Below are 24180 nucleotides of genomic sequence, written 5' to 3' on the forward strand. Positions count from 1 at the left end.
TACCGTGTTTGAGGTCGTAAACTTGATAGCTTTATCGGTTTCGCTTTTCAAGGGCTACGCAATTTCGCACAGCTGAGTTACGCTCTTTCTTATGGACAAGCGGTGCTCAGGCATCAGATGAAGTATGGAATACAGTGGCGCATATTTTCATCGGCTCCACCCAGCGGTGAGCCGTCTGGTCTTCCCCACTCCCTAGGGAAATATGTGTGCAGGCCCGAAACACACAAAAAAGGCGCTAAATAACGAATTAACTGCGGACGGCTCTTCTTATTTTAAGGGCGTTTATTCACAAGGGATACCCTGGAGACTCTTGCCTAAGATAAGGAATTCAACTGCATATCGCACACTCATTGCTTTGCATGAGACGCTCAATTTTGAGATCACATGTCGGCCAGCTATCACAAGCGGGCATCCCGTCTCTGGGTTAATAATGTTCAAACGCTAACACTCCGCTTTACAATTTTGCCTAGCAGGGAAATGCATTCAAAAGAGGGCCAATTCTCAAAGGTAATCAGCAGATGCGCTCTTCTTCCACCATGGCATGGCCACATTACCATATTTTCATCAAGCGCCCCGTGTTCGATCCGAGCGGTGGCCTCGTTTCTCGCATTACGACCCCCCATTATTATCCTAACTATCAGCAAACGACGGCTTCCTCTCTTTATCATGATGCGTGCGTGACGCCTCTCCGCACAGCACCTCTCCAGGGTTAGTTCCCGACGTGCGCAAAAGCTGTCCATCAAGTGAGGACAGTAACGCCTCTTTCACACGACCCTCGAACGAGTTTTCGAGAGGCGATTCTTCGCTGCCCGGACTTCCAAAAAGAGCGATTCATCTCCTGGACAATGCTTCACCCACAGCCCTGATCAGGTGAAATATATGACCAGCCAGTCCAAGGAAGGAAATACCAAGTCGGCCATAATGGAATCCGAGAAAGTCCCCTGCCAACAGCAGCGGGCAAAGTGCGTACGCTCAATTAACCACCCTGGCCCCCAAGTGAAACGAGTCCGGTCAGCCACGCAACGGGAAAAATAGTCACGACAAAGAGGGAACCAACAAGCGCGTGGTAGTTCCTTCGTCGCGTAGCTGATGGCACTTTATTTCGAGGGGAGTCCACTCGAACGCAAATATCAAACACTCAGCTTTTCTAAACTGTGATACAACAGTGCTTAACGTCGGAAGACTCCATTCACAACGGAAAGCTGCAAAATTCCTGGAAATGATTGAAAGGTATGTTACACGATATCACTACACCGTCGTTTTCGTCATTGTCTTCATCTGCCTAGCTGACAACCGGCACATCTACGTTTAATTCATCAGGGTATGAGCTAAGAGGCGACTCCACGATATAGGGATGGTGGTTTACTAAGAATGCTGCACTGTAGCTCTTTAGCGTTTGATGAGGGACTGCGTAAGTGTTACGTCACTGATGCAGCCGTCTGTAGACTAGGAACAAAACCGGCAAATTATACCGCAGTGGAACAGTGTTGTCAGTTTCCTTCTTGAGAGGAAGTGACCTGTTCTCCACGTTCAATGCCTGTAAGGAAACCCAAAGGGCAGTCCTGTCCACGAAAGATAAGGCCGCAGGAGTAGACCGGTAAAACGACTAATGGAAAAAGTCCTTACAGAAGGGAGGGAAAAGAAAAGCAGCCTTTTCCCCCATTTCGCCTCATGTAGCAACAATGCACTCAGATGGAAACCGTCGGAAGAGAGTCAGAACGGCAACTGTATTGCATTCATTTCTGCTTTCAAGAATATAGGCGTCACTCATGGGTTCCACCCAATTGATCGGTTTTCGGATGACCCTAGTTTTGATGCCCGACATAAATGTCATGAGATGACATTTTTATCGTCTTACATTTTCTCAAGTGCCATCACAGAAAAGAAAATTTGGATGAGACTCTGCAAGTACAACAGAACATTTCCATTAACTCATGTAAGGTGTGGATTAAAAGCTCACAACTCCAACTCACGTTTGCTATACCACTTGCGTTCGTGCATGATAAACGAAAGATAATAAATTTGCCGGTTACTCCGGACGTATTGTTCAACTAAAATTTCTCTGAGGTTGAACTTGCAGGAACGCTAGCTGAACGATAACGGAAGTTCCTGCAAAATCCATTAAAACGCCGCGCAATAAATGCTATTGTAGGCGTCTTTTAGTGCGAGGAAAAAGATCAGTTCGGCACACACGCCAGGGCCTGGGGCCGCGATCTCGGGAGCATCAGAGAGCAGCGCTGCGAGTCTACTCAATAGCTCGCGAGAATCAGTCCACGAATTTATTGGAAAAATTGCTGCCGTCAAGGCAATACTCCCTGGAGCATCGCGCTTTTGCTATCACGAAGGAAAACTGGAAATGAACAAAGATAGCAGGAGAACGGCAACCGGGCCGGCCAGCCTTTGGCAGGTGCGCGCCTCGCTATCAGTAGCCATAAAATTCGCTGGTTTCGGAGTTGCTCGATCACGACTCAACGTCGTGAAACAAGACTGCCAAGAATGTTTTCGAGGTTCATACAATAACGGATAGTATGTTCCGGAAGCTCTCCTTGTTTGACAGGGGGAATGTGCCCGCCCAACTGTTCCTATTGTGTAAAAATAGTTGAGTCTCAGATGACCCACGGGCAAATAATTCTTGCAGTAAGTTTGACTACAATGTAGACAACGATTCCTAGCTACAATTCAAAGATTCGTCGCAACGGAACAAAATATTCAAGTTGGCTTCACCCACGACAGGTGAGCCGTGCAGGCAAAGCACGCTTTACAGGATACAGGTTACTTTACAGGTTACATAGCTTCCGCAGTTTTTTTTTCTTTTTTTTTCGTTGTTGTCGTTTTCTGTTAGCGTTGCGAAGCAACTGTCGCTATGAGCGGTCTACAGACGTGGAGACAGGAGTGGGGGGACAGGGGGGTATGATGCGTCCTGGGCAGACTTCAGGGGGAACTGTGCCAACATTCGTCTGGAAAGTCTTCGGAAAACCCAGGGAAAACCTCAGACAGCACAGCTGGTGGTAGGATTCGAACCCACCACCTACCAGTCTTCAGCACGACCTTGGCTACCATCAACGAGCGGCACGCCTTGACCCGCTCGGCCATGCCGCTGGTCTTCCGCATAGTGATCAGATAAGTGAACATACGAGGGGTGTTCAAGTCAAACCGGGACTTTCTGTCTCCTGAGTGTACAAAGGGCTCGCGCTACTTTTTTTTCGCCATTTTCACACGCGACAGGCCTCCGCGTTCACCACGTGGTGGTCCAAAGTTTGTGCAAAAGACACGTGCTGGACAAGATGGCCGACAACTAGGGTGAGCGCGCACATCGAACAGCGAATTGTCATGAAGTTTCTCGTGAGTGAATGCGTAAAGTAATCTGAAATTCACAGAAGACTTCAGGCTCAGTATGGCCACGATACACGTAGCCGCAGCAAAGCGTTTGAGTGGTGCAAACGGTTCCGAGACGGCCGTGCATCAGTGCAGGACGGTCCCGGCCGGGGCGGCTCAGAGCCCAGCGTCACAGTTCCTGAGAACATCCAACATGTGGAGCGCCTGATCCTCAAGGACCGACGGATAACATGTCTCGAACTGGCTCGAAAGACGGACCTTTCTGTGGGAACGTTGAACACTATCATTCATGAACACCTCAAGTTTCGTAAAGTTAGTGCCCGTTGGGTCCCGAGGCAGTTCTCCCTGTTTGACAGGCAGAGAAGACTGGAAATCTCCCAAGAGCTAAGGTACCGTTTCGACACTGAAGGACAGCCGTTCTTTGATCGGATCATCACGTGCGATGAAACGTGGGTGCACCATTTTACTCCTGAGTCTAAACGCGCATTAAGACAGTGGAAGCATCCGGGCTCGCCAGCTCCCAAGAAGTTCCGAAGCATCCCGTCTGCGGGTAAGGTCATGGCCACGGTTTTCTGGGAGAAGGCTGGCGTTGTTCATGTTGATTATCTGCCCAGTGGTACCACCATCAATAGTGCATATTACTGCCAGGTTCTCATGTGCATAAGGCGCTGCAGCAAAAGCGGCCGGGCCTCATCACCAAAGGAGTCCTCCTCCTACAGGACAACGCACGCGCGCATACCGCGCATCTCACGACACGCACCTTACAGGAACTTGGCTAGGAGTTGCTGCCACATCCCCCTTACAGTCCAGACCTCACCCCCAGCGATTTCCATCTCTTCGGGTCACTGAAGGCGTTCCTTGGGGGCCGCCACTTCAGCTGCGACGACGAGGTCAAGAATGCGGTCCGATCATGGCTGCTACGCGTCGGTAAGGATTTCTACGCTGCTGGCATCCAAGCCCTCGTCAAACGCTGGGACAAGTGCATTAGTGCAGCTGGAGATTACGTTGAAAAATAAAACTAATTTCTCGCCTGTAAGTTCATTTTACTTTTGCGAAAAATGAAAAGTCCCGGTTTGACTTGAACACCCCTCGTATTTGACACAAACGCATCTTGTTGGGTTAAACTCAGGGTTTGCAGGAACAATAGCTTTGGCTTAGTGATAAGTGAAGATATTTGACACAAATGTGTTTGGCTGGGTTAAAACCGTTTTTTTTTTTATTCGTCACATATTTGTTTATAAAAAAGCGACGGAAGCAGCATAGATCCGCTTTGCCGGTGGGTTATACGGCCATGCCTCTCGGTGGGTTATACGGCCTCTCGAATAGACTATGTAACTACTATATGCATCATCCAAAATTCGTTAAGTCTGTAATTAGGTGCTTTCGAGCAAAAGTGGGACAACACAATGGGAGACAATCCTTGTTGAAAGCCATTCTATTAAAAAAGAAAAACTGCCGAAAACAGAACGTACGCAGAAATATCGCCGAGTTTTGCTATCCAAATAAGCCTAAACCAAAAAAGGCACACATATCAGGAGCGCAGGGATGATAGACCTTCGCCGTCGGCGGCTTGTCTGGGCCGTAAAGTGGTTGATCTGCTCAGCAGGTCAGCACCTACTCCAAAACACGCGGCCCTTTCACGTGGAACGAGCGCTGTCCTCCCTACGCTCCTGGTGCGCGCGGTTTCGGCTCACTTGTATAGCAAAATTCGACGGTGGATATGCCAACGCAGGTGCTCGTTTCAGCATTTTCAACAAATATAATCGCTTTCAACGAGGTTCTGCTGTCTCACTTTTGCCCAAATGGCCCTAATTACAGAGCTAGTGAATTTTAGGTAATTAGTCACTCATCGAGAGAATGTCTGCCTCGCCCTATAACCCATTTTCAAGAACGGCACCTATGCTGCTGTCACATTTTTTTTTAAATCTAGCGAAGAATAAGAATAATAATAATAAAAAACTCGTATAATAACAATCTTTATTCCTTTGTTAACACGTTAATTAAGCGCCTGCTTAGATCATTTGCCGGCCTAAGACGGTGGCCGTTGTATGATTCATGAATTCAGAGCTCTCTGAATCAATCAAACATGGTGTATTAGATGCATTTCGCTTAGCTGGGTGCTGGGAGACCCAAACGGCCTTTCACGCATACACGCACACACGACACAAAAACGATGCAAAAAAAAAAAAAAGCGAAGAAGAAGAAAGGAAACTGAGTCGTCTTCGTCGTCGCAAAAAGCGTAATGATCATTCTTCACTGCGTTCCAAATTACCGAATCCGAACGAGATGAAAACTGTGCATGAGTAGAGCAGTTTCGAATGGCGAACTGAGAAAAAGAATACGAAGCTGCACCCGCGAGGCCGAACGTATGCTTGACGTGTTTCATAGCAGTAATCGCCCGGAGACACTGCAGCGAATGGCGCCGCCGCCGATGGCACTCTCTCGGACTCGTGCGATAGTAGCTAAGCAGCTCAACCACCTCAGAAACAACTTGATCCGCATGCGGAAGACATTAAAGCTACATGGCGATGAATACTTGAAGGCTAAAGGGACCGGCGCGATTAAACACTGATCGTGTCGCGGGGGAAATACAGGATAGGGCTCTCCATTCGGTGCTTAGAGGGATCTCGGATGATTCGTCTAAGTGATTTCCATGCAGCAAGAACAACAAGCGCAAGAACAGAGACGCTGGGACAAACACACAGCCCTCAAGATGACCTGCTGGATCAGGAACGTTTTCGTGCTCCGGTTCCCTGAAGGCGCATCAGAGATGCACTGCGACAGTCGAAGGTCAACAGAGATCCATCCTTCTTAGTTTTCCTCTGGGGGCTCCGGTAATCCACGCCGCTGCACTTTTTCGCTGGGACTCGCTGATGAAGCTTTCATGTCATGCGCCAAAATCGTTCACCATGTACAACATTTAAAAATAAACAGAGCGTGCATCTGATGCTAAGCTGGAAAGTCTTCTTTGCCGCGTTCCTAAGGGAATATCGCCTCTTCACAAAGTTGCGCAAGGAGGATGCCCAATTGGAACGGCTGTGCATGGGTACAAGATGCAAGAGAACACATCCGAACTCACGTAGAAAACTCCTGAAAGATACGGCACGCGGCACAGACCAACCAACGGTTCATGGGAGCAGTGTTACGCGGACAGCACTTTGCCGATCGCCTTGCGGCCCCAGCAGTACCAGTGAAGCACGAGAATTGTCCCGAGAAGATGTTTGGCTTCGTGTCCGAATAGTTAATCGTACAACTGGAATCATTTTTTTTAGACATCGTGTTGATCAAGACGACACACGTCTTCTGGCTCACAAGATCGCTACCACCCACCAAGATTTGCTCAACCATGCACACTTGGCCAAACGTGAGAATTTCGTGGACTCAAATTTTGTGAGAATTTCGTGGACGTTCGTGTTTTGTCAAAGATAACTGCCCAAGCAGCACAGTGTACTGAAAGTCGAGTGCAATAGGGGTGGACGGTATGTGTCTTATCAATGTTCTTTAGTTTCACGAGTCTGTTCAAGGCCTTCCACCTACCCGTCCACCCCTATTGCACCCGACTTTCAGTAAATTTTGCTGCTTGGGTGCACACCTTTCTGTTTCAACTGGCCACAACGCAAAATTGCAATCATCCTGCCGGAGTACACACCTTGTTGCTCAGCGCTTTCCAATGCCACACGCGCGCTTCCAGCAGTTCTACCATTACCTGGTGGGTTCGCTGTCATCGTCCTGCGGCCGCAAGTGCGGTACAAGCAACTTGCGCGGATAGCTCGACCGAACTGGTGGCTCACGCCTTCATCGATGCCTGGATTTCCAGGTTTGTCTTTCCCATAGGAAATATTAGAGATCGCGTCTTTTCCGACACACGACTGTTCAGGGTCATTCAGCCGAGAAGCACCGCCTACAATTCTGCCACCACCTGTTTTTTTTTTTTTTTTTTAATACAGAAATACATGTCGTACCTTGGCCCATTTGCCACCAGAAAATTCAGCCCTTTTGGCCTCGGCTCGGAAAAACTTTTGTTTGTTTAGATTTCGTTGAAGCGCTGGTCGCTACAGTGTTCTCCAGATCGGTGCAACCAGTTTCAGGCAAAATACTGAAACCGCTGCGACTATCGGCTGCTTTTCTCTTCCGTGACGAGCTAGCACTGCACATTATATTGCACGGGAAAAAAATTATCAGTCACTCAACAGAAGCACTTGTGTCCAAGTACGCGGACTTCTAACCAGGGAACTTCACTACCGCTCAAAGCAAATCTCAATGGCCAGGTTCCAACGAGTGAAGTGCGTGCGTAGATGCCATTAAACACTTCCGCGACGTAGTTCCCTGTATTGGCAGCGCAGATAAACTGGAGGTTCGTTTGCCTCAACTATAAAAGCGGCTCGCACCTCTGTTTTCCGTAGGACGCCGTGGCAACAGTCAATCAATGTTAGAATCCGACGACACCTCGCACGCCAGTCCGGACACCTTCCGTGTTCGAACGGCGGCGTATGGGACATGTTTGTCATCAATTTGGCGCGGTTCAACAAGGCACCGCATGCATGGGCACAGAAGAGTAACAAATGAGCGGTATCTAGAGTATGACGTCATTCAGTGTATTTGCCGTCACGCGAAAACAAACCACCCAACAACCGCGGCAATCGAAGAACGAAGTGCGTGAGTGAATCAGAGCGCGTTCGTAAATAAACCGAACATGGCGCCACTGCACTGCATAAGAGAACGACTTGCCGTCATACAATCGCCATTTTCCGCGAAGTTCAATTCCCTGGAACGCTGTGAATCGTAAAGCTGTGTTACAGTTGAGCAAGAGACTAAGCCCTCACCAAGAAGTGAAAGACAATACTATTTGCTCCTTAATAAGAGCAGAGCTGCATTTAACGTACTGTTTAAGCTAGATCGGAAGGGCTCAACGAAAACTATACAATAAAGCGAGCTGTCAAATCAAATATCAGCAATAGGGTGTCAGCCATTTTGAAGGAATCACGCGATTGGCTTTTCATGTTTTCGGAGCCACTATCGTGAACAACTTCCGACAGAAGGGAGTTTTAGAACATTGGAAGAACTTTACGAAAACGATACGATGCGACACGATAAAGGAAGGTTTGAAATCCAAGCTTGGCAAAGTGATGTCACCCGCTTCATAGAAACAGGGCAATTGGCTTATCATGGTTCTGGAACTTTTATTGTGGACACCTTCCGATGTACGAAAACTCGCTAGTAGCATAGCCAGAAAAATATTTCGGGAAGGGTTCTATGAGAAATTTACATTGAAGGGAGGGGGGGGGGGGGAGGATTGCAAAGGTACGGTTTGGGAGGAGTTTGAATCCCTCAACCCCCCCCCTCCCCGCCGAAATATCGTAGTAATTTTACAATTAGCTTCTGTGTGCGGATAGTACCACCACATGGATAGTACGTGCAAGAGGGGACGCTTCGGTACTCCTCTGAAACAACCACTTCACAGTCGACTCCACAGGGTAGTTATTTGAAGCTTTCCCTGTCTTGTAGTCCCAGCGTCACACAACAACGTCACTCCGGTGCGTGATATGTCAAATGGTTGAACGGAATTTTTCGCCCTTAAAAGACGAGCTTCTGCAATAACCTTCAGCGTTTACTTGCAGTACCGACGAAAAAGGAACGTGCGTTACTATAACAAAGGAGAAATCAGGCTCAACAAATATTTCAAAGAAGTATATCGAAACAAAACGGAAGATAATTGCTAAGCAGAAGCCGCAGGGGGAACGACTCTGGGAGCGCACTTAACACTTGAGGAAGATTTGAGCGTCAGAACTTTCGTGTTTGGAAGACGCGAGGCAATGGGTTCTGCCAATTAAATAGAAGGGGTCTCTCCAGCGCGAACCGACTGCAAATGGTCCACAGGCTCCTTACCATACCAAATAACTGACCCGCAAACACTTCCGTCCCACATTCAAAGCCACCAGCGGTAGTTGTACGCTCGTTTAGTATGGAGAGCGCGGCTCAGTAGAGCACTCAAATACTCCTCAATGTCGCATGTGGCCGAGATTTGCAGAAGGCTCGATGGGACAGCTTGTATGGCAACGTGAAGACCATAAACGGGAGAACATCTGCGATTGGATGTTAGGCACACTTTCAGATAAAAGGTAGACATTCAGTTGAAGCTGATTTTTTTTTGTTTGTTTTGGCACCGATAGTTTGGTATACTGCTTCAGAAGTGAGCCTTCCAATAGGTCACCGAGTTTTTAGCTGTGCTGTTCTACAGGGCGTTTTTGCATTTTTTACAGAAGTTTTTATAATATAACTATGAGAGCTACCTAGGCCCGTTTGCATAAAAGTTGAGTACGAGTGACTCAATCTCAATAGCCTTGGCAGTGCATTGAGCACGCACGAGAAGCGCTGCCGAAGCTATTGAGATTGAGTCTGAGACTCGAACTCAACGTCTATGCAAACGGGCTCTAGAAGCGGTTTTCACGGGTGCTTTATGCGGCCTGTCGGAAAACGTATGTAACTACTGGATTACTAATTACAAAAGATTAATTAACTTATTAATTTGATGTTTTCGGCAAGACGCGAGATAGTGGAATTGGTACGAGTCATTAAAAGAAGCTCCACCTTCTTTATACATATTCTGAAACGAGCACGTACGTTGAGATATAAATCGCTAAATTTTGCCATGAAAATGAGCCGAAACTGAAGCCACGCACTTCTCGAGCGCAAAAGGAGCAACAGGCGTTCGCGTCGGAGGGCCACGTGATTTGTGGTGATGGAGCTGATTGGAGTACGCGCTGATCTTATAGCCAGATAGACCCGGTTTTCCGGCGCAGATAAGCCGAAGGTCGTATCGTCTCTGCGCTCAAGAAGTGCGTAGTTCTGGTTTCGGCTCATTTACATATCAAGATTTGGAGATTTAAATCTCAAAGTACATGCTCGTTTCAAGATAAAAACAGAAAAAGAAAGAAAGTAAAAAAACAGAAAAGGAAAAGGAAAAGAAGGAAAAGGAAAAGAGGAGGGTGGATTCAAATAACGATTACCTCCAATTCTGCTGTCTCACATTTTCGCGAAAACATCTAATTAAGAAGTGAATTGACGAATTTTAGGGAATTAGTCGTCCAGTAGTTTTCCACAAGATGTCCGCCTTGCCGCGTAACTCGCCCGCAAAAATGGCATCAGCGCTACTCTTTTTTCTTTCTTTAATCTGTAAATGATAAAAAAAAAAACACCCCGTATAAAGAGCAACGGCACGGGCCTGACCTCTATTCATCAACTTAGACAAATTTTACTAATGTTTTTTTTTTTTTTTTTTTGTTCCCCTCCTCTGTAAGTACAGCCCATGCATTAACACCCAGGTGGAACAAAAGTTTCATTGGGGGTTAAGGCAGAACTTGAACGCTGGCGGAACGAATAAAGGAACTGACAGCACAAAGCACGTATCGTATCGTGCACCTTGTTCCGCCTTTGCAGTTTCGTCTCAGATTCAATGAAATGTTACACTCGTCAGGTATATTTACAGCTTACGATAAGCGCTGGTTCCTGCCTCCAGCACAACCAATGACAATCCTGACACCTGTCGGCATCCGCGGAAACACGGTCGCGTGGAGCAGGTGTACCTGCAGTTGTTGAACAGTTTTATTAGTTATTTTACGAGAGAGAGAAAAAAAAAAGTGGCACCATCGTGGCAAATGTAAGTGGTATTACGGGATAAATACGTAACCACTTTTTCTTCTCAGGAAACAGCCGAAATGATGCCTCGCCCTGTATAATAGAAAAGGTCTGCGACGGACAATCTCTCTCGCATTAGTGGTATGAGCTTTAGATGTTTTGATTTGGAGGCTGCAACGTTACATTAAGGGCTGTACCACAGCCCTTAAAATGGGTAGACACGTTGTAGACACCACTTCGGCTTTCACCTTCTCTCGCAAAAACTACAGTCCATCAACTGAGGCGTTGGAAAGCTTGGCACCACCAGATGCTACTCCGCGCACTCCATTCCATTCAAAGATTCCAGTAATTCTGTGATGACGTTGTGCGCTAGATCATGAGTAGACCCGTGCGAATAGTGGTTTGAAAACCGAAGCGAATAGCTGCAAAATGGAGCGGTTTGCACGCGTAGGCGGGGTGGAACTAAAATGCAAACGCACAGGAAACGTTAGCAGAGAACAGATATATTTTAATTTGCAGCGGTATACAAGCGCCAAATCCTTGTGAGTATGCATTCAGAAGGTGGTGCATTCGAGGATGAAACAGAGTGCTGCGCCACCTCGTTTTGGCTTAAGGAAAGGGATAGGACGAGTCTACTACTTAAACAGTGTTTCTGGCGGTTTCGCTGTCGATTTTTTGTCTGTTCTTGCGTGGCTTTTTGCGCGGCAACTATTCTAATATATTCGGTATGGAAGAGGCATTCCATTCGAATCGAACACCGAAATTCGTATTCGGAATTCGAATCGAACATATAAGTATTCGCTTCGATATTAAAAAAAAATTGGAATATTCGCACGACACTAATCATGAGGTGTATAGGCTAATTTAGGTCAAATACCAGTGAATGGCTGAGCATATCCGCCACAATACGTTTACGCAAAAAGACGACGTACCTGACAATTTATGAGCTCTTGGAGCAAGGAGTCATTAGTGGAGAGCGTGGACACGAAGTAAGGATGTAACACGAGGAGGACTTTGCCCTTTGTAGAGGGCTATCGGTCGGACCCCAAAAGCGCGGTAGCGGCTCCCTTACCTCTGAAGCCACTCCGGGTTAGTAACAAAGAGAGTAATAAAATGCAAAAAAGGAATGAGAAAAGGAGAAGTAACAAAAGCGTAAAAAAGCAAATCAAAGCGAAACACAATGTTACGTGAAAAAGGTATATATATATATATAAAGATAATGAAAAAAGAGGGAATAATGAAAAAGACACAATAAAACATGTGCCTACGTGCCACAATACCAACGGGACACCCATTGGGCGCCTTCAAGAGCAACCCCACGAGCGAGTCCGGGCCTCGACGCTAGGGGGAGAAAGGAAGCGAGCAGTGAGCGAGCGCACAGTCGCGATGCCTCGCTACTTCAAATGCAATGCCAAAAGAGTGACAAAAACCGAGGTTACCTTCCACGGCTGGAGCCATCTGTACCAGTCAAACTACTAGAATGCTATCACCAATAATCACACTCATCTCATAGACACACACTACAAAAAAAAAAAAAAGAAAAGAAAACCGAACCATAGTTCATTTAGTGTAAAAAAAGGACCCATTATCATTACTCAAATTCAGTGGTCGCACACATTCTGTTTGCAACGCGACATTCTTCTTATTTACTTTTAGCGCGGAGCCGCATACTTCGACAGATACAGTCAAAGTAGCTCCGGAAACTCCGAAAAGGCACTCGAGCACAGTTTTGCGGATGAAAAGCGCTCTGTGGAACAGCGAGAGATGCGTGTTAGAGGTGGCATAACATAGGGCACCATCCGCTCTCTCATGGAACGGGTTTGGGCTCTCTCGCAGCACAAGAGCGGACACTGAAACGACTGCGAATCCGCGACAAGTGAAAAGCGCTGTATTTTGTTCCGATGTTTTGCTGGAGACGATTAAAAAAGAGATGGTCTTTTATGCGAATTTTCGTGTCATCGGATGCCAAAAAAACGAGCCGTGGCGACGTTTTTCTTTCTTTCTATTTCGAGTCTTTTGAGATGGCGACATTAGTCACAATTGTAAGCGTGCTCTTTCCGTGCCACTTTTCTTTACACATCGCATAATAGGCGGGAGAGAAAAAGGTAGAGAAGCAAAACCAAACGCCATTTTCTGCAGTGCCAAAGCAAACAAAAAAAAATGGGAGGGGGGCAGACAAAGAAGCGGCTCTTCCTCCCCCACGTTCCCGTTAAACGATTCCCCTGCCCGGTTCCCGTCCCTGGAAAAAGTTCTCGAATGCATAAAAGACGACCACATTGGCATACGCTACCAATGGCACGAGTGAAAGCAGTCAATCGGTTGCAAACCATTGCCTCACTGGGTTTCCAACACCATGTCCAATTTTGTTGAGGGGAAACAGAGCATGGCGTCCCCAAAATCGTCCTTGCTGTGCGCTTCTTTTCAGATTTTTGTTTTGTTGCGTGCAACCGTTTCATAGGCGAGTCTGCACGCAACAAATCGCGCCAAAGATGGGCATCCAACCAAACGCATGTTTAGAAAGGGGAGCTTTCAGGCCCGCGAAACGCCTGGACGGGTTGAAATTACTCGAATATTCCGGAAGTGTGGGCTTTGCAGAACGGCAGTCGCGACGCAACAAGGCGTACAATAACGCTATGGGTTTCGTCCGTCCTTTCACAACGAAATGTGAAAGGCGCATTCTAAGGGGGTGTCACAGTACGGGGTGCCGCTGTCCAGCTATGCACTGGAGGCAAATACCTATTTATAATATCCCAAGTACCAATAATTCAGTTGCATTCACGCACCTCGAAATAATGGTTCAAAACTTTGACCGCATAAAGTGCCGGGCCCTCGCAACCATAATTTCGTTATGGGGTTTATGTGCTCAAAATGGCGTGCGTGCGTTTGAAATTGCGATACGAACTTGAATAGGAATTAGTGAGCGACCATTTCCTCGCAGGAAACGGGTCACTACAGCCGTTTCAGACAAGGTCAAACTCCGACGATTTCCTTCGTTTCCCCCAATTTTTAGTGCCGCCATACTTACACACGGGCGTTAGAGTACCCAACAAAAGCAAGTTCAAACCATCCGCGCGAAAAGTTATGGGGCATTAAGGGAATCTCTAACAAACTCCGAAGACAACGCCATCGGTTCAATCAATTTACGGGTCATTTTTCGGAGCTTCCCACTGGCAGCATACAACGTAGCACTTTCAGTAATGAAATCACGATGGGAGCGGGTTTGCGCCGATTCAAAGGTGGTCACCAGCCGTCGAAGAGCGAAGACCTAAAAATCGGGCGGACGTGAGCCACGCGGCCTAGCAACATGACACAGTAACCGTATTATTGAGAACGAGCTAATTTGTTTTCCGTAAGCCGCGCGTTTAATGACAACCGCCAAACGTGAGCAATTCACGCCACGCAACCCCACAGCTTGAGTCCAACGCTGCTGCGGCAAATTAGAACATTCGTTTTCGTAGTGTGAACCGTACGACTTCCCAAGATCGAAGGGGTCGCCCAAGTAAGCTGCTGAAGGTCATTAACGAGGAATGCGCTCTCCAGTTGCGTTATCGCGACATGTGTGTCCTAGCTGGCACGAATTACAGGCGCTAGAAATTAGCAAAACAGCCGCCGTTTCTGCAGATAACTATCACGCAGTAACGGGTGAGAAAAGATGTTTCGTTTCCCGGTGAATACCGCGATGATCGATATTGGCCATTATCAAAAGTCAGTTAAACGTTAAAAGCCTATCACGTTTGTCTATTGGCGCGTAAGGAAAAGTAAACAACTGGCGTTTTAATGAGATAATCACACAGTTCACAGCTTCATATTCCAATCATATGATTACCGCTCGTCTCCACAACATAGTAAAGATGTTCTATCACTGCCATATGGTCAATAGTCAAGCAAGCGGCATGTGTATTCAACAGCCATACAAGTCATGCTGTGCGGCTTTCTAAAAACAACCTTCCTACACACTGAACTGAAAGAGAAATGACAAAAACACCGGGCGAGCTCAGTCCGGTGTTTTCCGGGTCAGCCGGCGCTGTCCGGCGGGTCCAGAGCGTCCGGCGTTGTTTTCATGTTTTCGCTCTCCGTTCGGTATGTAGGACAACCAACTATTGACCTTCGTACCGCGTACGGGAGCGTTTGGGCGGTCAGCATTTAGCCTAGCGCATACAACCTAAGATTTAATATGTAATTTGATCTTCGGCAAGATTCATCCGTGACATTGTGACTACTAATAAAAAAGGAGGCGTTGTTTGAGCTGACGAAACAGCCCCGAAGTTACTGAAAATAAACTGTCAAAACAGTCTCAACTTTCTCTTTACTTAAACATTTTGTACCGTCCTAAAGTAACGAAATTTCGTCTGTGCGCAACGCCAATTGAGAAATTTAGATAGGTGCCACAACTCAGCTCTGAAAATAATAAGCTCATAACTTGGGTAATAACAAAAAATAGGGAACACACATAAACCGCACTTTGTAGATCCGGGGAGAATCAATCTCAAGAACGCATTTAGTTTATCACAAGAAGTGGAGCTCATTTTAAGAACCAAAAAACGGACGCGCAGTCAGAACCGTACTTACGATATTTCTCCAAAGGGCGCGAAGGCATCCCTAAGTTGAGTTGTTTCTATTTCAGGACTCAGATCTCCAACGAAAATATGATAGTGTTCTGCAAAAGAAGAAAACGAAAAATCGTGTTATGACACACAGCTGAAATGCAGGACACACATGTGTAGAATTTATACGCGAATTAGGCTAATGCCTATAGGGGGAAAGCAGAGCACAATGCAGATACCAACACTCCGGCGCATGGTTGATTCGGCGTTTAGTACCACACACACATACAATGTGCCAACATGTCACGGCCACTACGAGGTGCCGATGCCATGAGATAGGGAGGCGGATAGGGTGATATCACTGCATCGAACTTGGACTGTGAAAATGGACGACGGATTTCCCGTTCCGCAGAAACATCGTGGCTCGTACCAGGCTCCGGAAGTGAACTTGGCTGGTAGATGCCTACCAGCCCTGGCTTCTTTGTTGTGGGCAGCCGAGTTAATAAACGTATTAATTGTGTCCTTGTTGCCTACGGTGGATTTCCAATACGGCATGGAGATCAGGAAAGTCGCTCAAAGTCACGACACCTGACCAGTCTTACACACCCTTTCCGACGCAAGCGTCTGTGTCTCGGCGACTCTGAGGACAACCGCGCTCCGTTGATGGACATAAGACATCGTAAGGGATTCGGAGAACAGTCAAATAAATAATTAGTGGGTGTTAGTAGACCATTGATAACGTCACCGTACCTACCGGAACCAATGGCAGCGTGCATGATTCAGAATCTTATCAGTTGATTGGGTGCGGTAGACACGGTAGTTCGAAAGCCATGTTACCAACGGTCTACTACTCACTATTAGAGTTTTAGTGCATCGTACGCTATCGCCTTTACGTAGGTAAGGGATAGCGTAGTGTTTCTGCGCAATGATGCGCGAAGCTCTTTGTTTTAAGCGTGCGCAGAACCACCAACGTTATCCCTTACGTACGCAAAGGCACTCACTAATGACCGTCTTGACGTTCCGCTCCGCTTACGGTGATCCGCTGAGCGCGAGCGGAGCGGTGGTAAGAAAATTGGTTTTAGCAGGGCGATCATCTCTTTTTCCGTTTCGCACCGCTAACGGCGCTCTCTGTCTTTGTAGACGGGAAGTAGTAGAACGAATGTAAGTGATTAGCTAAGCTTTTTCCAGTGAAAGCAAGGCGGTACTGTTTATTATTACCGTTTTCATTATATTTGAAACTAATTCCACGACTGTTGCTTTCATGACAAACCTGAATATTAAAAAGAGGCCGTTCGGCTTTCCAATAGCCAAGACTGGGTCGACTTTGGTGCAAGCTTCTTGTAAACAATAAATTTGCGCTTGAAGCTGTCTGCCCCGGGTTCACTTGTGAACTTCTGGAGTGCCCTACAGGATCCTCGTCGATCCGAAAACGCTTCCGGAGCCGCTGCTGAGACGCATCGCCCTCAGCAGCAGCAAAAGACGACGAGGGCGGCCATCTTGACACCCGGTAGTGTGGACCGGCTCGCGTCTCACTCCGTTCAGACAGCGCGCAGCGGAGTGGAAGCCCCGCTCACCCGCTAACGGCCAAATGTCGCGCGCATGCCATGCACAACAGACACAAGCGGACTAAATACGAATACATGTCACGACTGTATCAGTAAACACAGAACAGTACAGTTCGACACACATGAATAGTGAGTTTTAGTATATCGTACGCTATGGCCTTTGCGTACGTGAGGGATAGCGTTGGTGGTCCTGCGCACGCGCACAACATAAAGAGAGCTTCGCGCATTGCGCAGAACCACCACGCTATCCCTTATGCGCGGAAAAGCGACAGCGCACGATATACTAAAACTCGCTATTGTCTCGGACATAATCTTCGGATTTTCTGTGACGGGATGGACGGTATCCCTTTCCTTGTATTCTGGCAGACATATTTGACTGTGAGGCGACACCGCTACGCAACAGAAGCGGCATTCAAACGTCATTCGACTTCCATAACTCTCCCAGCTACACAGCTCCCCTGTGTCTGCATGCAAATGTTAGCAGTTTCCCACACGTCCAGCAGATTACCCAAACACGCGCGCAACTGGAGTCATCGAAACGATACTTTATACGAAGACGACAGTTCACGTGGAACCAGACAAGACAAGCAGAGTCCGTCCGCACGTTAAAAGCCATCTGACACACTCTACGTAGTCATCACCCGCAGCGAAAACTTGGTCGCCCTAAGGAGTGGAGCGCGGACTCCCTTTGTGGATAATTAACGCAGATAATTTGGGGCTCCAGAGCGGTGAACCTATCCCAGCATATTAACGCAAACGACCTGTTCGCGAACAACAGCGCGAGAGCCACAGGCAAATTAAAGTAAGACCCGATTAAAGTAGTGTGCCGTTACAGCGTCGCGCGCAGTGTCATCAGACTTCCAAGGCGGCAATGAACATTATTACCGATTAGCTCCCCCAAAACAACGGAGGTGACGATTACGAGCGCGCACAAGCAGGTCTAAGCAGATGGATGTGTCGGGTCCACCTAAGAATCCCATGCATCAGCGGAATGGTGCAGTTGTCTCCAAATTTACTGCAGCGGCGTCTAATAGACGCTATGCAAAATGAAAGCGTCACCTCTCGTTCATTTTGTGAAGCTTCTCCACCCACTGGTCGTGGGACTGCCACGAAGCAGTTTGATCGTGGGCTCAAAGCATTTGCCATAAAAGTGTTTTTTTTTTTTAACCAAGGGAAGGTACAGTATTCGTGATCGGTAAACGTAACCATGTTTAGAGAGATGCCACGGGGAAGCTGTCCTTATAATAGTGTCTCTTACTGGCGTTTGCAATGGGTCGCGCTATTTTGCATATCCTTTGCCATAGCCTCATAGCCACGCAAAAATACAAAGAAAATATCCTTAAGGGTACCGTAAACCAGTAGAGGTGCAATGATTTACCAATTCCATAGGCTGGGCTCACAGAACTCTTAGGTCACGATCTTTGGTCCAAATTGCGCTCGTACTTTTCTCAGAAAATTAAAATTGAAAATTACGGGAGAGAAAACTACGTTGCATGCGGGCAACACTGGGTCTAAAACGAAAGCTGGCTCGGAGGAGGAAGGAAAACTAAGGTGGGAGCAACGCCGTTTCTTTTCGAATCACGAAAGTGTAGTGCAAGTGACGGCACATGGTGCACGTCATATAGATCAGGTGACCGGATCTGCGGTGAGACGTCGCCACAACTGAAACAAATAATTTAGCTGCCGGCGTAGATACGAGGAATGGGATTGCTAAGCTGACGGACATGTGATGCAATCAATTTCCTAGCAGTGCCGCTGCACGTGCTGTGAACTTTTAGGAGAAACAATGACGCTGAAAGTTTGACTGGGGAACAAAAAAAGTGAAAAGGTACGCGGGCTCGAACGGAATGCTATCAGACGATGCATGTTCTTGTTCGCGCTATCTGTTCAATATCGTTTAATTTGGTTTCAAGAATGTCGCATCTTACGTTTTCATTGTCTCCACAGCGAGCACCGCAGTATTAATTGATAGCAATCTGTTCGACACAAACGGGAAGTACAGAAAGCATGCGGGAGAGGAGAATTGCTTGTCCCAGTTGATTCCCCTCACCCGACATTCCGGAATCACGCGGGTTGGCGTCACACGCACTCCATATGGCGAATTCGGGTGGTCATTTCATGGCTAGACGGTCTGGCGCTCGGAAATTGCTAGGTCGGCGCCCGCGCTGGGTCACCTGACCGTTGCCACTCGAACATGAGTACCAGGAATCTAGCGGTTTTATCTGCTTTGATCACGCTAGGGCCACCGCGGTCGCTCATCTTCGGGCTTCGTTGTCTGCTAAAGGCTGGTTTAGAGTCCGACGGAGCGGGGCGTAACGACGCGCAGCGCACGGCCGCGCATCGTGAGCCACCGCCGGTGAGTTCATAGTTCGACGACACTCGGCGAAGCGCGGCGTGGTGGCAACGCGCGATACGTGAGCCGCCGTCGGGGGGGGGGGGGGGGGGATATGTGTATTAAGAAAAGAAAGGAAAGGTCAGCCAGACGAAGGTCGGCTTGCTATTCCAAGGCAAGGGAAGGGGAAGGAAAGAAAAGGGGACGAAAAGAAAAATAAGAAACGAAAAGGGGAAGAAAGAAGGAGAAAAGTGGAAGAAAGGGAAAATAAGAAAAGAAAAGGAGAAGAAGAAAGCAGAGGAAAAGGAAAGGAGAAGAAATGAAAAGAAGAAAGAAAAAGAAGAAAAGAACGGGAAAAGAAGAAAGAAAAAGAAGAAAAGAACGGGAAAAGAAGAAAGAAAAAGAAGAAAAGAACAGGAAAAGAAAAACCAAACTACGCCGTCGGGAGGGGGGGGGGGGGGTAAACCAATGCAATACATCTGACGGTGGCCAGCGAGCTGTGCCAGCAGAGCGGCGTGAGCTCCGGTGGACTCGCATTTCGTTGAGCTTTTGATCGAAGCTGTTAAAGGGACCATGAAATGATTTTCGAGAATTCCGAGTACTCTGCAAGAAACCGTTCTCATGATCCATCACTATCGTACACACATCGACTTTTAACCGTATTCAGTACAACGGGGGCGCAGTTATCAGACAAAAATAGCAGGGCGTGACCGCTGAATATATGCCTTCGAAGTGGGCTTACGTCACCGCCATCCAATCCTCTCAGCCAACTGTGAACGACGAGGAGGACACACCCCGCCGGACCACGTGGGTGCATGGTTTCTGTTTGGACAACCACGACGTTGTACATCTCCCGTCGAAATCACTTGAAATATGGCGAAAGGCAAATTATCAGCAATGGAGGAAGAGGTTATGTGACACATACAGCGTCTATGGATCGTTCGGTACGCAGCAGCTCGTAGAATGTCACCGACGAAGGTATGTTCTGACGAAGAAGAAGTTCAAAGAGGAAAACGTGCTCCGGTAACCATGCTGACAGTCAACGGCTATATTACATTTCTCGTAGGATTCTGTGTCAACGGTTAGTTACAATCTTGTCTCCAAGTCAAATTAAAACATATTTCATGACAAAGTATGCAAGCTTGTTTGAAAAATTTACACTTTGCTCGCAAAAGCCCGTCCGCGAATCGGCAACATGTTCTGTGTATGATGTCACGGCCAGTTCACTTCGGAGGCGGGCCGTAGCAGCTGCCGTTCACGCCTGTGGTAAATATACAATATTTTCGCTATTTGTACGACTTTCAACTTCATATTTCACAGAGTGAATACTTTAGTACAGGGGAACTAATTAACAATGATTGTGGGTTTGTCAAATATCTTTTCATGGTCCCTTTAAGGAACATCCGTGCCTATATAATACACGTCGGATGGACTATGGAGACAAGCAAAAGAAGGAGAACAGCTGGGAAGACGTGCGACTGTCTTCTTCAATTCAGTGTCCATGTTTGGGGGCACCAACCGCATATTGCAATAGTTACGTACAGACATAACAGTGCCAACGATGGGAACACGGACGGTCTTTAATCGGATTCTAAGACACGGGTACAGTTGCCAGTATGACTGCTTTACAACTACAAAATGTGAAAATATCCCGCAGTGTTTTCGTTTTCGCTGCGCCGAATCGCCTCGGGCTATGATCCCGGTAGGATGTGGAAGCGCGCGTAGCGAACGCTAGCTGTCGGCGCGGAACGCGGGCGGCGATGGGCGAAGACTACGTCGGACTCTAAACCAGCCTTAACTCACGTGAACTTCGACGTGTTGGCCAATGAGGGCCCTCGCGGTACGGATGTGACGACACCGGATATAGTTGGGCAACCCGCTGCCCGATTGCATCGGGGACGGGCGAAAAAAAAAAAAAAAAAAAAGTGCCAGGTGGCAAATTCCTGGCGCTCGGAAAGCCCCACGCGAACATGCGAGATCTGGCAAAACTGGCGAGAACAGGCGGGATATGGCAAAAAGAAGTTGCCACGAAATTACCACCCGAATTTGCCATTAGTTTTCCTTCCTCCTTGGTTGGCTACGTGTTCTAGTACCGCCGTACCTTAGAGTAGCACGCTGCAATGGCGCTCTACCGAGCCCTCGTATTTATTCACACATTTTGCCAGTCTCACTTGAATCGCCCTCGTAAGAATGTACAATGAAACGACGTTCAACCTCATCCTTTTCTTCATGTTGGCCTATTACGTGAAAGGTGTGTAACTGCAGTCGGGGACTGTTGCATTGCAGTAAAGTCGATAGAAATGAAATATGTGCCAAGATACGTTTGGCAGCCAGTTTGTCATCTTTTTGTAGAAAACCAGTTTCTGTTGAGCGGAAGTCTAGAAGCTATGACCGGGAGCCACTCCTTGCCTTCGGCAAAATTTGCGAAGGTAAATTGACGCTTAATGACGCAACAGCAACGGAGGTCATGCTGTGCCAAGACAGTGCTAAAAGATGTTGATGGTGATTTTTCTTGCTTTTTGCAATGCGAATTCAGTGTTCAGGATGTTATGTATGCACCAGAGAAAGCAGAGCAACATCTGAGCAATGCCCAAGCAATCCAGTGCAAAACATGTATTTCTTTTTCTTTTGCCATAACAGGTAGGGTAGTTCAAGGTTACAAAGTGGTCAAGCAGGACGGGCTTCTCCGAAATTCGGACCCCGGCCTGCGGGTCGGGAAACCTTTTTTTTTTTTTTTTTGGGAAAACCCTTTTTTTGCGGATCTGGGCTGCACTCGGGCTTGACTATTATGGGCTCGGGACGGGCCCGAGCCTGTGTTAGCCCCCTGTTACTTAGCCACGGTCAACATTTACAGAATATTTCTCAGGGAAACGCAGAAATTCTTGGGGCCAGGGCAGGGTATGGAGCCGCTGAGCCGGGCCCGAGCAGGTAAATCGAAGGAAGGTCGGGCTTGGGCCTAAGAATGCGGTCCGTGCAGTGCTCCACTTCAGGGTAACCCCAGACGAGGGAGTCGCCAACCCTCCCCTCTGTCTTAAAAAGACTTCGGGGATGTCCATAGGCGAAGGGAAGCTATGGTACATACGGACGTTCTCAGAAGTTGGTTCGGCATAACATAGTACCTCGATTTCGCTGCGCTCCTTTCTGCACACTCAAGTAATTTTTTTTCCCACTGGAGCGAAGGCAGAACGCCAACAGAACCTACCCAGGGTTCGCCGCTGTGCCATGCGACCAGCCATTTGTTGACAGGACACTTCGAGGCAGCAACTAGCATTTCTATAATATTATGGAATATTTGTCAGGTTCGGTGCCAGAGACGGAAGGAAGCAAGCGTTACGGAAACAGCTCTTCCGGTGACCCCTTATGCACTGGTTTTAGAAGAGCAATTTGGTGAGGCAATTGTATTTTTGCTTCCTGAGGATGTGTGAAAGAAGGCACACCAAGACAAAACCATCGACATTCCAGTGCATCACGGTTTTATTGCTAACTGACCATCACCACAACTATAACTTTTCTATAACCAGTACTACCCTGGGGAGACCCCTTTGGGAATCATAATTCCCCTTCAGGGAATAAGATGTTTTGTCCGGGCGCTTCTGCCAAACACGAAACATTAGGACCCGCAGGAATTCTCCCTCGCAGGCCATCATCGCCGTTCTTCCCAAAATCCTCCCATTTCGTTTTCTTCATCCAGAGGAACGACAGCAAGACGAGGACGACAGAGTCGTAGTGACGACGACGACAACGGTCCCGCGGAGCCTTTAATCGAAGGCAGCCTAGCGGGGAGCCGTAATTTTAAACGCAAGGTCGTCTCTTAAGCAGCAGCAGAAACAAACATCATCCCCTAACGTCTCTAAGATTGCGGAGAAAAGACGGACGAAAGAAAAGGCCGGGATCCCCTGTCGCCAGCCGCTACAACAAAGACAGAGGCCGCCATTTCCGTTTCCATTCAAACTTTTGGGGACGGATGGACGGAAACAGCAGTGATACACTCGGACAACAATGGGGAGATGCGACTTGATGGTTGCTGTGAGGTGCATTCGATTATACCTTGGAGACGACAGTCTGTGCTAGGACGCAGAGCCATTGGGATCGGGATATAGCGTGCAAAATCACCTCTATACCAAGCTTAATCGTGGTACATTAAAAGGGATGCGACGTTTCGTCCCAAGTTCGCCCAGGTAAACGAATATGCATCGATGAAAATCTGCTTTCAAAATTTTACGGGTGAAGAGTACAATACACGTAGCCTACAAAATAAGCGGCATCGCCAATACCGAAACCTGACATCACGGTAGGCGTCTCCCGCCAGTGAGGCAGCGCGGGGCAGGTCACGTGCTTACGATAGCCAACGCGAATGGCGGTCAAGCTCTGACGTGCAGTGCAACGCATGTATCATGTACTGAACCACAACCCCTTTAAGTATGAAAGCTTGATACTTTGGTGAGAACGCAATCTCGAAAACACGAAGGTAAAGGACACATGTTAGATACTGTATTCTCCCCCATAGTGTAAGTGAGTAAAAATAAATCAGTCGTTAACACGTATAGCGTGTGGTATAATGCTTGTCCCGGAGGAATTGCAAGTGAACTACAGGGGGTTGCAATGACAGTGGTTGATGTCAAACTGTGAAGCAAGGTGTCACGACTTTCCCGGTTTAGAGTTTGCAAAAATATTCGGACAGGAAAGGAAAACTCAGCCGACAAACACGAGCTCAACGAAGCAAAACGCACGTGTGGAGAACATGCTGCCGACACCGCATGTCGCATGG

The 24180-nt window shown here is 47.6% G+C and overlaps 1 protein-coding gene across 7 annotated transcripts in view; it reads right to left on the bottom strand.

Annotated features, from left to right (window-relative positions):
* LOC135377519 (nucleolysin TIAR-like) overlaps positions 1-24180 on the bottom strand; it is a 231867-nt gene that overhangs the window by 15360 nt on the left and 192327 nt on the right. For all 7 annotated transcript variants that reach the window (XM_064609993.1, XM_064609996.1, XM_064609992.1 and 4 more), the window contains one exon: positions 15541-15628. In XM_064609993.1, the coding sequence (XP_064466063.1) occupies positions 15541-15628 (88 nt within the window). The remainder of the gene's footprint in view (positions 1-15540; positions 15629-24180) is intronic.

Source organism: Ornithodoros turicata, chromosome 1, assembly GCF_037126465.1.
Source record: "Ornithodoros turicata isolate Travis chromosome 1, ASM3712646v1, whole genome shotgun sequence".
NCBI classification, from domain to species: domain Eukaryota; kingdom Metazoa; phylum Arthropoda; class Arachnida; order Ixodida; family Argasidae; genus Ornithodoros; species Ornithodoros turicata.